Source organism: Giraffa tippelskirchi, chromosome 10 (assembly GCF_054371585.1).
Source record: "Giraffa tippelskirchi isolate mGirTip1 chromosome 10, T2T-mGirTip1v1.2.pri, whole genome shotgun sequence".
Lineage (NCBI taxonomy): Eukaryota > Metazoa > Chordata > Mammalia > Artiodactyla > Giraffidae > Giraffa > Giraffa tippelskirchi.
The window spans coordinates 141,490,032-141,504,494 of record NC_137284.1 but is presented as its reverse complement, the minus strand read 5'-3'; the positions used below and the strand labels follow the sequence as shown (position 1 = coordinate 141,504,494).

Here is a 14,463-nt window from a genome sequence, read left to right as displayed (position 1 = left end):
ATGAATTAGACATCAACTGTACTGGGGACTCTTAGTGACATGAACACAACCGCGAAATGGTGCCATTACTGAGTTGAGCATAACTCTGAGAGCATGTCTCTCCCTTTTTGAGAACAGTTGAAGCCAGGGTAGCCTGTGTGAATCATTCAGTGGCTTGCTGTAGAGGTTGTGTCCTATTTTGCCTTGTGGAACCCTTTTAGAATAGAAATCTGGACTGCTGTGCCGCCAAAGTAAGAGACTGCATTATTAAATATTAGACTTGGATGACCCACCAAACGAGAGGACTCCTTCCAGTCATCACTAACACACCAGCCCAAGCAGCCCTACATTTTAAGAGTCAAAGGAGACCGGGACAGGAAGCATCTGGTTCCTTTTCAGAGCTATTTATTTTGCAACGAGCAAAAGGGAAAGTCAGCTTCTCCTTGATTTTTTTTTTTTTTTTTGGTGGAGTGGGGTGAGTCTGGGAGATAAAATGGCTAATTTCAACTACTACTTGTGACAGGTTCCCTGATCTGAAGGGATCATAAAGTTGAAAGCCTCTCAAGGGTATCTACTTAGGCAGAGTCTGCTCAGACCCGACACTGCACCCAAGCTAGCCACAGTAGATGAATATATTTCTAAGAGTAAACATGTACAAATTTATTTTAAGCTAAAAGCAATATTTTAAATAATAACAGTATAAAAGTATTATCAAAGAGTAGTATTTTAATGAGATTTCTAAAGCAGAATACCTATTATCAAAAGCCCCTTCCTTCCATCCTTCTTCCTCACCCCCTGTTGACCCCCAGGACAGCTACACAACCAGCAGGAGATTGTAACTAGTGAGCATTCAAACGTCTCCCAGACTCTGCCCATGAGACTCGTGGTTCAGGAAATAATTTACTCTAGTTTATTCCATCCACATCTTCTCCCTCTTGGGTCTGGAAATCATGGTTCATCACGTAATAATAACTTTTCAAGAGACAGTGATAAAAAATAACTTTCTTTGAAGTTCACAGTCCAAATAATATAAGCTTTTCCTTCTAATAATCTTCTAACAGTTCAGTCTAATATTGACTTCAGAGCTGATTTAGTTTCTTTCATGTTCTTGCTGTTATTTTTCTTTTTTCTCTCCTGTTTTCTGTCGCTCCATTCATGCATTCAAATCTGCCATCTCCTTTATTCCTTCTGCATATCATTTTTTTCTTTGCCTTTAACTGTTTAACACTTCTTAACTAATGCTTTTAAAAAGTATTTATGCTATATTTAATGAATAAATTTTGTGTCCCAAAGTGTTCAAATTATTTTGAAATAAGTGATCATTGGTCCTTGATAGAGAAACACGTTTCCTATTTTTATTTCAGACCCTATCCCTTAATTCCCGTGAAATGTATCATGAGGTTATCTTTTAGCCATCCCTTATCTAGAATAATTGTTTTTCTCATTGTCTGTTTTTTAGCACCTTAACCATTTCTATTAATATGATTGCCTTTTTAGATACTTTTCATTTCTATCAGGTAAAATGCAAACATCAACCAAATACACAACTTTGAGCTCCGAGACAGTTTCTACCCTTGAGAAGTTGTAAGGAGGACAAAACATACTGCTTTCTGTTCTTGAGACACGGTGGGTCAATCTTACATGATCCCGGGTTTCTAAGGTTTAATGTCAAGCTATGCTAACATGGACCTTTGTTGGCTTCCCATGCCCCAACACACAGAAGTCAAGATTTCTCCATTTCACAGAACCACAAAGTACCAGAGGCTCAGCACAAGCAGAATCCCTGCACGGATCTTCTGACAACTTGGACATGTGCCCATAAGGAGATGTGTAGACCCTCTCTCATTTCACACGAATGTACTCAGTCTAGTTTCTCAGCTGTCCCCACAAGATCCACCCCACCAATACTTACTCTGAGACGTAGAAAGACTGGAGAAAGCTGACTTTGTTCGGCCTGCTAACCACTCCAAGCTCTCATGCATGTTGGCCAAGGCTTTGAGGTCGCTGACGTCACAGAGGATGTCTTGTAGAGGGATTAATTTATCACCCAGGTTCCCAATAAGAACTTCCGACTCCTTGCCAAACGCTGCCCTGCACAACAAATCAGAAGCACGTTTTACTTACAGTCTGGAAAAGACAGAGGTGGCAAGACTTTCTAACGCATGTCTAGCAAAGATGGTTGTTATCATCACTATGTTATAGCATGCTATTTTTCCTACCTTCTATTTTGTGAGAACATTATCATACACATATACTGGCATTATCATATGCATATACTTTCTCCTGTTGTAAGAGAAAGAGTTATGGGAAGAACGAAGAAGAAGAACAAAGTGACCCTGATGCTTGTACTCCAACCAGTGTGGGCCTGATTATACAGAGACAGTCCTTGAGGATGGCTTCGACACCTGCTCTTTTGTAGGTTTTCCTCTTGCCTCTTCTGCTATGGAAGTTGAATAATAGCTTAGGGTGTTAAGTATATACGTGGTTTGAAGATGATTATAATATGTGAAACAGCCATATTAACTTGGCAGCTAGAAAATGTTTTAAGCTGTTCAAAAGAAAAGAGGGTCCAGTCTCTTTAAGAAAGCAGATTATAGTTGAAATGGATGACAGGCCTCATTCACTGATTCATTTTGTGGTTGTTGCTCAGTCGCTCAGTCGTGTCCAACTCTTTGCAGCCCCATGGACTGCAGTGCGCGAGGCTTCCCTGTCCTTCCACATCTCACAGAGCTCTCTCAAACTCATCTCCCTTGAGTCGGTGATGCCATCCAACCATCTCATCTTCTGTCATCCCCTTCTCCTCCTGCCTTCAATCTTTCCCAGCATCGGGGTCTTTTCCAATGAGTCGGCTCTTTGCAGCAGGTGGTCCAAGTAATGGAGCTTCAGCTTCAGCATCAGTCCTTCCAATGAATATTCAGGGTTGATTTCCTTTAGGATTGATTGATTTGATCTCCTTGCTGTCCAAGGGACAAGAGTCTTCTCCTTGTTCTAAAAAGGATTGGATGGGGAGGGAGGTGGGAGGGGGGTTCTGGAAGGGGAACACATGTACACCCATGGTGGATTCATGTCAATGTATGGCAAAACCAATACAATATTGTAAAGTTAAAAAATAGATAAATAAACTAATTAAAAAAAAAAAGGATTGGAGGCAAGGAAACTATAAAACATCAAGGCATTCACTATTTGGATAGAGCTGCTGATAAGTCACTTGCCAGAACAAATCAGTGAGGGATCCTTTAACTGGCTGGAAAATATAGTCAAGTGCATTTCCCATACAGTCCAGTGTCTTCAAAATGTTTCTGTGGTTTCCTTTTGTGGGGAGGGGATGGGTTGAAAAATCAAGTTACATGAGGGTAGAGAAGAATGACATTGGAAGTGACCCAGCCACTGTACAAAAGGAGGGATGGAAGCTCAGAAGGTTAAGTGTTTCGCCTGCATGATACATAAAAACTAATCCATATTTTTATTTCTTTCAAAAACATGGCTGAAATGATACAAGATGACTGAGGATGTTATGGAAAAAAAAATTTCTTTTTGGGAAAGGTACATATAGATAAACAGAGATGGTGAGAAGAATAGGTACCTGGAGTTTTCTATAAGCCCCAAAGCTTTTAAAACTCACAATACCTTAAGTGAACAGAAGCAAGAGCATTATTTAAGTAGAACAAACCAAAGCAAGTTTCAAGCAAGCAGTGATTATTAGCAGCTGACAATATGGTCAGAACAATGCTTAATTGACACATAGGCATGTAGTGCCAGGCACTAAAGCTGGGCACTCAATGTTGAAAGAAGTAACTGCTCTGAATTAAATGCTTATTAAATTGTTATTAAATGCTACCAAAGAGTGGCTCATGATAAGACTTCTTGTTACAAGAGGGTAACATTTTTTTAAAATTAATTTATTTGTAATTGAAAGGTTTTGCTTTATGGTATTCTGTTGGTTTCTGCCTAACATCAACATGAATCAGTCATAGGTGTACCTATGTCCTCTCCCTAAAAGAAGGCAACTTTTTTAAGGAAAAGTCACAGTTGATTGAGTTGGGTAAGCAGTGGCTACAGAGGCAATAACACTGCTGTGGACAGAGCATGGGAACTTTGGTTATGCATGCAAACCAAACGTAAGGGTTGTGTAATAGGTCTTGGTGGGACCCGAAAGTCTGAATTTCTAATAGGTTTCAGTCTCCTTACCTGGGAGACACACTTTCTTTGAATAATAAGGGTTACAGCACAGGTTTCTAAGTCTGGCAAACCTGGGTCTGAGTCCTCTAACTGCCATTCACCTGCTGTGTGATGCTGCTTAACTGCCCTGAGCATTGTTAGCTAGGGCTAATAGTACCAACCTCATACGAAATAACGGAGAAGGCAATGGCACCCCACTCCAGTACTCTTGCCTGGAAAATCCCATGGACGGCGGAGCCTGATAGGCTGCAGTCCATGGGGTCACTGAGAGTCGGACACAACTGAGTGACTTCACTTTTACTTTTCACTTTCGTGCATTGGAGAAGGAAATGGCAACCCACTCCAGTGTTCTTGCCTGGAGAATCCCGGGGATGGGGAGCCTGGTGGGCTTCTGTCTATGGGGTCGCACAGAGTTGGACATGACTGAAGTGACTTAGCAGCAGCAGCAGCATGGTGGTTCCTGGTGGCTCAGATGGTAAAGTATCTGCCAGCAATGCAGGAGACGCCAGTTCGATTCCTGGGTTGGGAAGATCCCCTGGAGAAGGGAATGGCTACCCACTCTAGTGTTCTTGCCTGGAGAATCCCATGGACAGAGGAGCCTGGCAGACTACAGTCCATAGGATTGCAAAGAGTCGGACACGACTGAGTGGCTAACACTCTCACTTTCACACGGTGAGTATTGTTTCATTTATTCAGATCTACTCTCCATCTCCCTTGGAATATTCTGAAGCAAATCATTCAGGAGATGTTAAATGCATAACACAGTGCATGGAACTGGATGAAAGCTAATAAGTTGTAGTCATTATTATTCTTAAGTCTGTTGAGATGGCGGGTTTATTTACTGTCAACCCAGGGTATGCTGTGATAAATAAACTGAAATAGATGAGTGATCAGAAGTAAATAAATTAGATAGCTAGGGCTAGTTTTACAAATGGAACCTTGTAACATCATAGCAAACATCGCCGTGTCTCAGAGTTCAGACTTCTCAGAATCCTGAAGAGGAAAGTCATTGTGACAGAAGCCACCAGCTGCCTACTAGATCTCCGGGCTGCCACACGTTCTCAGTCAAAGGACCTTGACTGCTGCAGTAAGCAACGGACCCAGTGTAAAATCAGAATAAACCAAACCAAAACCCTGCTCAATTTCCCAGCCTCTCTTGTAGATGTGGCGGTCAATGAGATGTAAATTGGAATCAGGAAATGGGCTTCCGAGAAAGTGCTTCCAAGCAGTCTTACTGGCAGGGACTCCTTTTGCCTCTCCCTTTCTGGAGTGCAGCCATGGTAAGTGAAGCCGTGGTAGCTCTTCTTCAAATAGCAGGTGACCTTGAGTATGAAACTCACCCTGGGATAACGGAGCCAAAGGCAGGAGGACACGGAGGCACCAATGACATCATAGAACTGCCATGCGGCCCCAGATGATACATTCCTGGGCTCCGTGTTATAATAGGAGAGAAAATGAAACCTTATTTGTCTAAGCCACTGCTATTGCAAGTTTCTGCTACTAGCAGTGAAATGTAATTTCAACTGACACAATTATCTAATTAGCATAAGTGATGTCATCTGCAGAAAACATGCCCTGAATTTAGATATCCCTACAATCGAGTTACTGGGGAAGGCAAAACAATATCTCCTCCATGATTTGAGCCCAGCAGACAGTCATAATATCTTCCCCTTGGCTGTCACTCAGTCAAGTTGTAAATATTTAGTTTTCTCAATCTGTCCTTATACATCAATTCTCCCAGTCCCTTAATCATCTTTGATAGATATACCACACAAAAAAATGCCTCTGAGCTGGGTGGTTAAAAAGCAACAAGGGAGGCAAACTGGCTTTGAAAAAATAGGCTTGGAGCCATTTTTATGCATGTAGGTGTAACCCTGGGTGGAAAGTGACAATCAAGACAAACGTATTTATGTAGCAGTCTAATCTGCTTATCCGGGGATCTCTGGGCTTAGGGCATGCCTGCTGTGCGCTGCCAGCACTGGACGCCTATCCCATTCCCCCTTGGCTCACAGATTTGCTTAACTCCCTCCGACGGGAAAGCAATAGACAGAGAAAAATACAAACTGCCTCATGTTGAATACATAGTAGACATCTCATTTGGCAGGAATCCATAATCATCCCCTGACAACCTGGAGAGAGCACCACAACCATGACACTGAGAATAAATGATTGACAGCTAGAGCCATTTCACACGAAAAATCATACCTTCGAGGATTCCTGTGTGTCAAAGAGTTTGGTGGACGGTTTTTATGTGTTACAATAACCTTAAGGGGATGGCTCTAGCTGCTCAACTACAGAGTTTTTCCTAAACCCTCTAATTTATTAAATAAATTATGGCATATCCACACTATGGAAAACTATACAATCATTAGAAATTATTAATACATAGTAGAAAATACTTGGTACCACAGAAAAAAGCTTGATACTGTATACTTTTAGCCATAATATGCAATTGAGTCAAATAAACTGTTATAAAACTGTATGCCCTGTATATATAAAAAGAACAGAATTATGTATCTATATGAACTGAAATAAGATTGGATATGTATCTGTCAAAATGTTGCATGACTCGATTATGCTTTGTGCATCTCTGTATTTTCTATACTTTCTCCAAAGGACATATTTACTTTATAATTAAAGACAAAAAATGGAAAATCCTACATCAAGTGAGAAAAACTTTTCAAATCGATGCATCAAGCATTTTAGCCCAGAAAATTAGAGGACTTGGGTATTGCAGTTATTTGAGCCAAACCGGAGGCAAGTTTGGTTGGTCTCAAGGCTGGTTTGGACCGTAGCTCTAGGCTAGCTCAACCTGCAGTCAGTAGGGATCCTTTCCACACTGTAGGTGGGAATGTAATTAGGTGCAGCCACTGTGGAGAAGAGTTTGGAGGTTCCTTAAAAAAGAATAGACGTATCATATGATGTAGTAATCCCATACCTGGGAACATATCCAGACAAAACTCTATTTGTGTATTCGAAAAGATACACACACCCCAATGTTCATGACAGTAGTATTTACAATAGCCAAGACATGGCAACAACCTAAGTGTCCACCAACAGAGGAATGGATGAAGAAGATGTGGCGTGCGTGCGTGCGTGCGTGCGTGTGTGTGTGTGTGTGTGTGTGTGTGTGTGTGTGTATGAATCTTACTCAGCCATAAAAAAGGAAAACAAAGCCATTTGAGCAACATGGATGGCTCTAGAGATTATCATACTAAGTCAGAAAGACAAACATCATAAAATATCACTTATAAAAGTAATACAAATGAACTTATTTACATAACAGAGAGACTCACAGACATAGAAAATAAACTTATGGTTACCAAAAGGGAAAGGGGGGTGGGGATAAATCAGGAATTTGGGATTAGCAGATACACACTACTGTATATAAAATAGATAAAGAAGGACCTACTGTATAGTACAGGGAACTACATTCAGTATTTTGAAATAACCTATGATGGAAAAGAATCTAAGAATCATCTATATCTATACCTGAATCACTTTGCTATGCACCTGAAACATTGTACATCAACTATACTTCAATTTTTTTTAAAATGTTTAAAAAAAAAAAAAAAAGATGGTGGTCAGCGTCTACTGCAGAGGTCTGTCAGGATGACTACCTGCCAGCATCTGGGTCAGCAGTGTTTCCTCTTTCTAGATCTGAATTTTTATTTAGCCTTCATCTTCTGCTTATCATGAAAGCACATTATTTAATGAAAGTATTGCATATGTTTGTGTGAAATGGGCAGCAGAGTAATCATTACCTGGAGAAGGTGAAGTAAGAAATGTTCAGTTATGGCCCAAAGATTATCTGGCACACCCAGGAACAGACACCAGAACCCAATACTCATTGTGTCAGTCACTGAACCCTATCTGAGAAGTCACTTTTATCATCAGTAGGCCAATACACTCACACAGAAGCCTAAGAAACTGAAGGAAGAGTGTTAAACCTGGTAAGTTTTATTTTACTACACAATTATAATCTTTAAAGAGCCTGAATCTGACAAGAATTCATTTAAGAGAATTTTGCCGAGAGTGTAAAACCTGTTTAACTTAATCTTACCACACAATCATAATCTTTCAAGAGGTCTGGCTGACAAGAATTCATTTCAGAGAAGTTTGCCAAAGATGCCACAAACTGTCTCCATTTAGTCATGAAGTAATTCTGGTTGTTTTTTTTTTCCTGAAGTCTTAGGAAGGAAAAAAAAGAAAGAGTACACTTTCAGCAGACTAAATGGTGCTTATGAAAGAAATAGCGCAAATAGTTTCAAAGTGATTTGCAGATCTAGGCTATAGTTGACCACATATCATATATGCTCAGACCCTCTCCACTCTCCAAGTCTTCTGTTAGTACCATTGCTTCCCTTTGCTGAGTCTGCTGTAAGAATACTGCTCCCAGAAACAGGAAACACTGCCCAAAGTCCCCTGTGATCCAGAAGACAGCAAGGGGAAGACACAGCCGGGCTCCGATGGAGAAGCAGATCACCTGACTCCTCGTGTCCCGGAGGGGGCAGTGCTGTACTCACACTGAGGACGGAATTGCTTTCCTGACCTGAAATGTTTCTAGCAGCACCATCATCAGGAGATTCACTCAAGCTCTTATTTGCAATCATGATATCCTATTCAACAATGTTTCTGGCCAAGAAACTTCTTGGGTGAAAATGGCTGATGCAAGATTTAGCTATGGTCCAGTTGGGAGACAACTTTTACAAGGCTGGAGTGCTGGAGTACTTTGACCTAGGGACCAATTATATATAGTGCTGTTTTATTTTCCTGCAAGAAAATATGGATCTGGAAACCCAAGGGTTAGAAGTAGGAATGGTCCCTCTTCTTATTATTAAAACCATGCATGGAGGTTCTGTTACTGCTCTCACAACTTTGGGCTAAACTTGTCTAGAGGCACTCAGGAAGGAATGCTTCCACCAGAAAATAAAACAATGACTAAATTACACGGGAAAGAGAGACTGTCATCCGGCTATTTCAGGTTTCTCACACTACTGAACCAACAGGTGGAGAAAGGGGTCACTTGGATGCCTGGAAGGACTGATCTCAACTGCCAAGGGAAAATTGAGTTGCTTCTATGCAATAAAGGCATAGAGCACTACATTGGATTCACTGGAATCCCTTTTAGTATTTCCAGGGCCACAGTAACAATAGCTCCTGGTGACTCAGACGGTAAAGAATCTGCCTGCAATGCAGGAGGTCTGGGTTTGATCCCTGGGTCAGGAAGATCCCTTGGAAAAGGAGTGACTACCCACTCCAGTATTCTTGCCTGGAGAATCCCATGGACAGAGGAACCTGGTGGGTTACAGTCCAAGGGCTTGCAAAAGAGTAGGATATGACTGAGTGACTAAACAACAACATAAAACTTACCATTTTAACCTTTTCTAGGTGTACAGTTTAATGACATTAAGTACATTCACAACGTTGTGCAACCAGTATCACTATTTCCAGAACTTTCCCATCCTCCCAAATAGAAACTCTGTACTCGTTAAAGGGGAACTTCCCATTCTCTTTTCCCTTTCCCTCAGTCCCTGCTAACCACTATGCTACAGTTTACCTCAATGAATTTGCCTATTCCAGGTACCTTACGTAAGTGGATTCATAAATGTCCCTTTGTGTCTGGCTTACTTACCATAACATCTCAAAGTTCACTCATGTTGCAGTATATATCAGAATTTCATTCCTGTTTAAGGCTGTGTATTTCATTGTGTGCATGCCACATACTGTTTATCCTTTCATCTGGGGATGGACATCTGGATTGTTTCCAGCTTTTGGCTATTGTGAATAATGCTTCTGTGAACATTGGTGCACAAGTATCTGTTTGAATCTCTGCTTTCAATTCCTTTGGGCATATGCAGAGAAACAGAATTGCTGGATTATGTGGTAATTCTATGTTTACTATTTTGAGGAACCATCATAGTGTTTTCCAGAGTGGTTGCACCATTTTACATTTCCACCAGCAATGTACAAGGCTTCCAACTTCTCCACATTCTCATCAAAATTTGCTATTTACTGTTTTAACTTTTAAAATGATAGTCATCATAATGAATGTGAGGTTCATTACAAACTATTTTACATGAGGAACTGGTGGCATTAACTTTTTTTTTTAGTTCAGAGGTCACCACATATAAGGACTCACTTCTGCCTTGACATGGGGGACTGCAGAGATATTAGTTCTGAGGAGAATACAATGATGAATGAGGCTGACTCACTTTTGTTGGGGAGGGTGGGATGCCCTTATACGATGAATTGTTAACCTTGTATTAGGCAGAAATACCAAGTTTTAATAGATACAGAATAAAAAAGGGGTGAACCCTGAAAGCCCTAGGCTTGTTTTCCCTAAGATCCATTCCTCACTTTTGCTCTGCTCTATATCTGGAGTCAGGGGCTGACTCTCTGCAGGCTGAGTTCCAGGTTCTGACCATAGGGGACCTTGATGGGAAATTGAAGGCTAAAGGGAAAGGAGAATCCAGGGCTTTTCTGTTCTTTCCCTCCCCTCTGCCTCAGGTGATGTCTCCAGCAACAGACGCATCTCCTTCTTGGTTCTAGCTTCTACCATGCTCCAATTCCTTTGACTCATTTGTGTTCCAGTAAAAACCTCTTCCCCTTGGCCCTCCAGCTAAACAGAGGCAGTGGCTTCTGTGAGAAGCAACTCTATGGGATCTCTTAATGTCCCCGGTTCGACACTCAGATTCTCATTCTCCTATGAAAGCAATTCCTTCCATTTAAATTCAACTTGAAGGAATTTAAGGGAATGTCGTTGTTTAGTTGCTAAGTTGTGTCTGACTCTTTTGTGACACCATAGTCTGCCAGGCTCCTCTATCCATGGGATTTCCCAGGAAAGAATAGTGGGGTGGGTTGCCATTTCCTTCTCCAAGGGATCTTCCTTCCCAACTCAGGGATCAAACTCGCCATCTCCTGCATTGACAGGCAGATTCTTTACTACTGAGCCACCAGGGAAGTCCAAGTTAAGGGAATTTTGTTGTTGTTCAGTAGCTCAGTCATGTCCAACTCTTTACGACCCCACAACAGGCTTCCCTGTCCTTCACCATTTCCCATGAGTTTCCTCATGTCCATTGAGTCAGTGATGCCATCCAACTATCTCGTCCTCTCTCATCCCCTTCTCCTCCGGCCTTCAATCTTTCCCAGCATTAGGGTCTTTTCTAAAGAAAAGGGATTACTTGAAGGGATTTCTATTTTCTGGGAAAGAGATTCTAAGGGAATACATGAAGGGATTTCTGTTTTCTGGGAAAGACCTTGACTTATACCGGACCTAGTTAAGATGTCTGACCATATTCAAGGCAGCTGGAAGTTGATTAAATTCTTTGGCATGGGATTAATTAGTTCTGTTGTATAGGTAGAGAAACTGAGACATGTTAAGATAACCTGTAAAGATCACTTCACTATTATCTGTCAGAGCTTAAACTGATGAAGGCTATAAAAAGGTCAGGTCACCTACCTAAATTCCTAATAATACCGAGTGATTCCTATGAGATGTGCCAATGACACTTCCATCTATCACTCCTGTTTTTTACAACTGCTCAATCTTCAACACTTTCAAAACCTGTCTAATTTGTCTGTGTCAAAAATAATGGAGGTGGTAACCATTCTGAAGAATTCTTTACTCAGGTCTTCAAAAACTGCTTTTCTAAAATGATCCTGGCTAAGCCCTCAAAAATAGGAAGGCATAAAACAGCTTAGTTATCGATTATAGTATTTTTTTCTTCCTAGAAACTGCTAAAACTCATCACTAAGTCTATCCTCCAATGGTTTTCATCAGAGATGATCGTGTGAGTAGCTATTTTTCATATTTAATAAGTAATTGCTCCTCTTCAGAAATGTGTCTCCTCTTTCAGTAATCACAATCAAGGATTTTTCATTTGCTTTCTTTGTTTACTGTCTGTCCACAATTTAGAAACTTGCAATAATCTTGATACACTTGCCAAATACATATATGTGTGTGTGTGTGTGTGTGTGTGTGTGTACACATGCATACAAATATTACCTTGTTCACTGGGACAGACATAAAACACTAGACTTAAGGAACCATGGTGTTCTAACACTGAGAAGGATCTTAGAAAATAGTCTAAACCAGAAGCCATAATCTTGGCTAGACATTAAAAACTTGACTAGGGAAGCTTACACAAAATACTGGATGCCAAATTCGACTTGTAGAAATTTTTATTTAATTGGTCACAGGTAGGGCTCTGTCATGGGCATTTTTTTTTTAAACAAAATTTTTTTAAAACTCAACATTCAAAAAACAAAGATCATGGCATCCAGTCCCATCACTTCATAGCAAATAGATGGGGAAACAATGGAAACAGTGACAGACTTTCTTTTCTAGGGCTCTAAAATCACTGTGGATGGTGACTGTAGCCATGAAATTAAAAGACGCTGGAAGAGTAACTATGACAGATCTAGACAGCATATTAAAAAGCAGAGATATCCCTTTTCCAACAAAGGTCCATCTAGTCAAAGTTATGGTTTTTCCAGTAGTCATGTATGGATGTGAGAGTTGGACCATAAAGAAGACTGAGGGCTGAAGAATTGATGCCTTTGAACTGTGGTACTGGAGAAGACTCTTGAGAGTCCCTTGGACTGCAAGGAGATCCAACCAGTCCATCCTAAAGGAAATCAGTCCTGAATATTCATTGGAAGGACTAATGCTGAATCTGAAGCTCCAATACTTTGGCCACCTGATGCAAAGAACTGACTCACTGGAAAAGACCCTGATGCTGGGAAACATTGAAGGCAGGAGGAAAAGAGGACAACAGAGGATGAGATGGTTGGATGGTATCACTGACTCAATGGACATGAATTTGAGGAAACTCTGGGAGGTGGTAAAGGGCAGGGAAGCCTGGCATGCTGCCGTCTATGCGGTCACAAAGAGTCAGACACAAGTGAGCGACTGAACAACAACTGAGATAGAATTCACATACCACAAAATTTACTCACAGTATCAGACAATCATACAATTAGAACAGTTTTATCTCTTCCAAAAAAGAAATCAGACTTCTCATTTACCTCCAACCCCAGCCCAAGGTCACTACTAATCTACTTTCTGCCTTTATAGATCTCCCTATTCTGGATATACATATATAATTCCTATTTGTATAAATGGAATCATACAATATATCATCTTTTGTGACTGGTTTCTTTTATTTAACATGGTTTCAAGTTTCATCCATATTGAAGCATGCAACAGTATTTCTTTTATTACCAAACAACAGTATTGCATTGGATATGTCATAGATCTGTCCCATTTTTATCTGTTCATCACTTGATGGACATTTGGGTTATTTGGCTATTATGAATAATGCTCTAATCCTTCACATCTAAATCTTTGAGTGGATGTATGTTTTCATTTCTCTTGGGTGTATACACTAGGAATGGAATTGCTAGCTCATACACTAACTCTAACCTTTTGAAACTATGCCAGACTATTTTCCAAAATTTTATATTCTCACCAATAGTATATAATGGTTCCAATTTTTAACATCCTTGCCAATACTTGTGATTACCAATCGTTATAGTATAATTATCTTAGTGGACGTGAAACAGTATCTTTTGGTTTTGATTTGCATTTCTTTGATGGCTAACAATACTGAGCATCTTTTCATATGCTTATTGATCATTTGTGTTATCTCTTTTAGACAAGTGGCAATTCTGGCCCTTAGATTATTTTTTAATTGGGTTATTTATTTATTACCAAGCCATGCCTTCTTTATCAGACATTTACTAGGAATCTACTATTACTCAGGCTCTGTCCTAGTTCCTGTGGTGGGTTCAAAGTCCACTAGAATCATTTCACAGTTCCCTAATATGCCATGACCCAGAGTTTGAAAAATGCTGTGTTAAAATCTGGCTCTGTGAATGTGTTCCTTGACTGCGTCCCCAGATGATGGCAAACTTCTAGGAATCATTTTATAGAGAAACTGAGGCCCAGGGCAGGAGATGTGCTCACTTTGCACAGCTGCAGCCATGATGGAAGCAGAGCTGTTTTTGTTCTTGGTTCACTACTCAGGGCCACAGGCCATGCTGCCTCTCGCCAGTTTCAGTCACTCTAGCATTTCCCTTTGCCCAGGGATTCACCAAGAGACACAAAAATTGCCTCTTATCGTGGAATTGAACTTTCTTGAAGACTCAACTCTCATGTTAGTTAAAGTATGTGCGTGCATGCACACACACACACACACACAACCAGAGTATAGGTTCAAGAATCAAAGGTTGTTGTTTATACAAGGGCTTAATTTTCAAAATACACAAACATCTCACACAACTCGGTAACAAAGAAAGTTT

General features: G+C 40.5%; 1 protein-coding gene across 4 annotated transcripts in view; it reads right to left on the bottom strand.

Annotated features, from left to right (window-relative positions):
- EXOC4 (exocyst complex component 4) overlaps positions 1-14,463 on the bottom strand; it is an 875,766-nt gene that overhangs the window by 115,798 nt on the left and 745,505 nt on the right. For all 4 annotated transcript variants that reach the window (XM_081532917.1, XM_081532918.1, XM_081532920.1 and 1 more), the window contains one exon: positions 1,892-2,070. In XM_081532917.1, the coding sequence (XP_081389043.1) occupies positions 1,892-2,070 (179 nt within the window). The remainder of the gene's footprint in view (positions 1-1,891; positions 2,071-14,463) is intronic.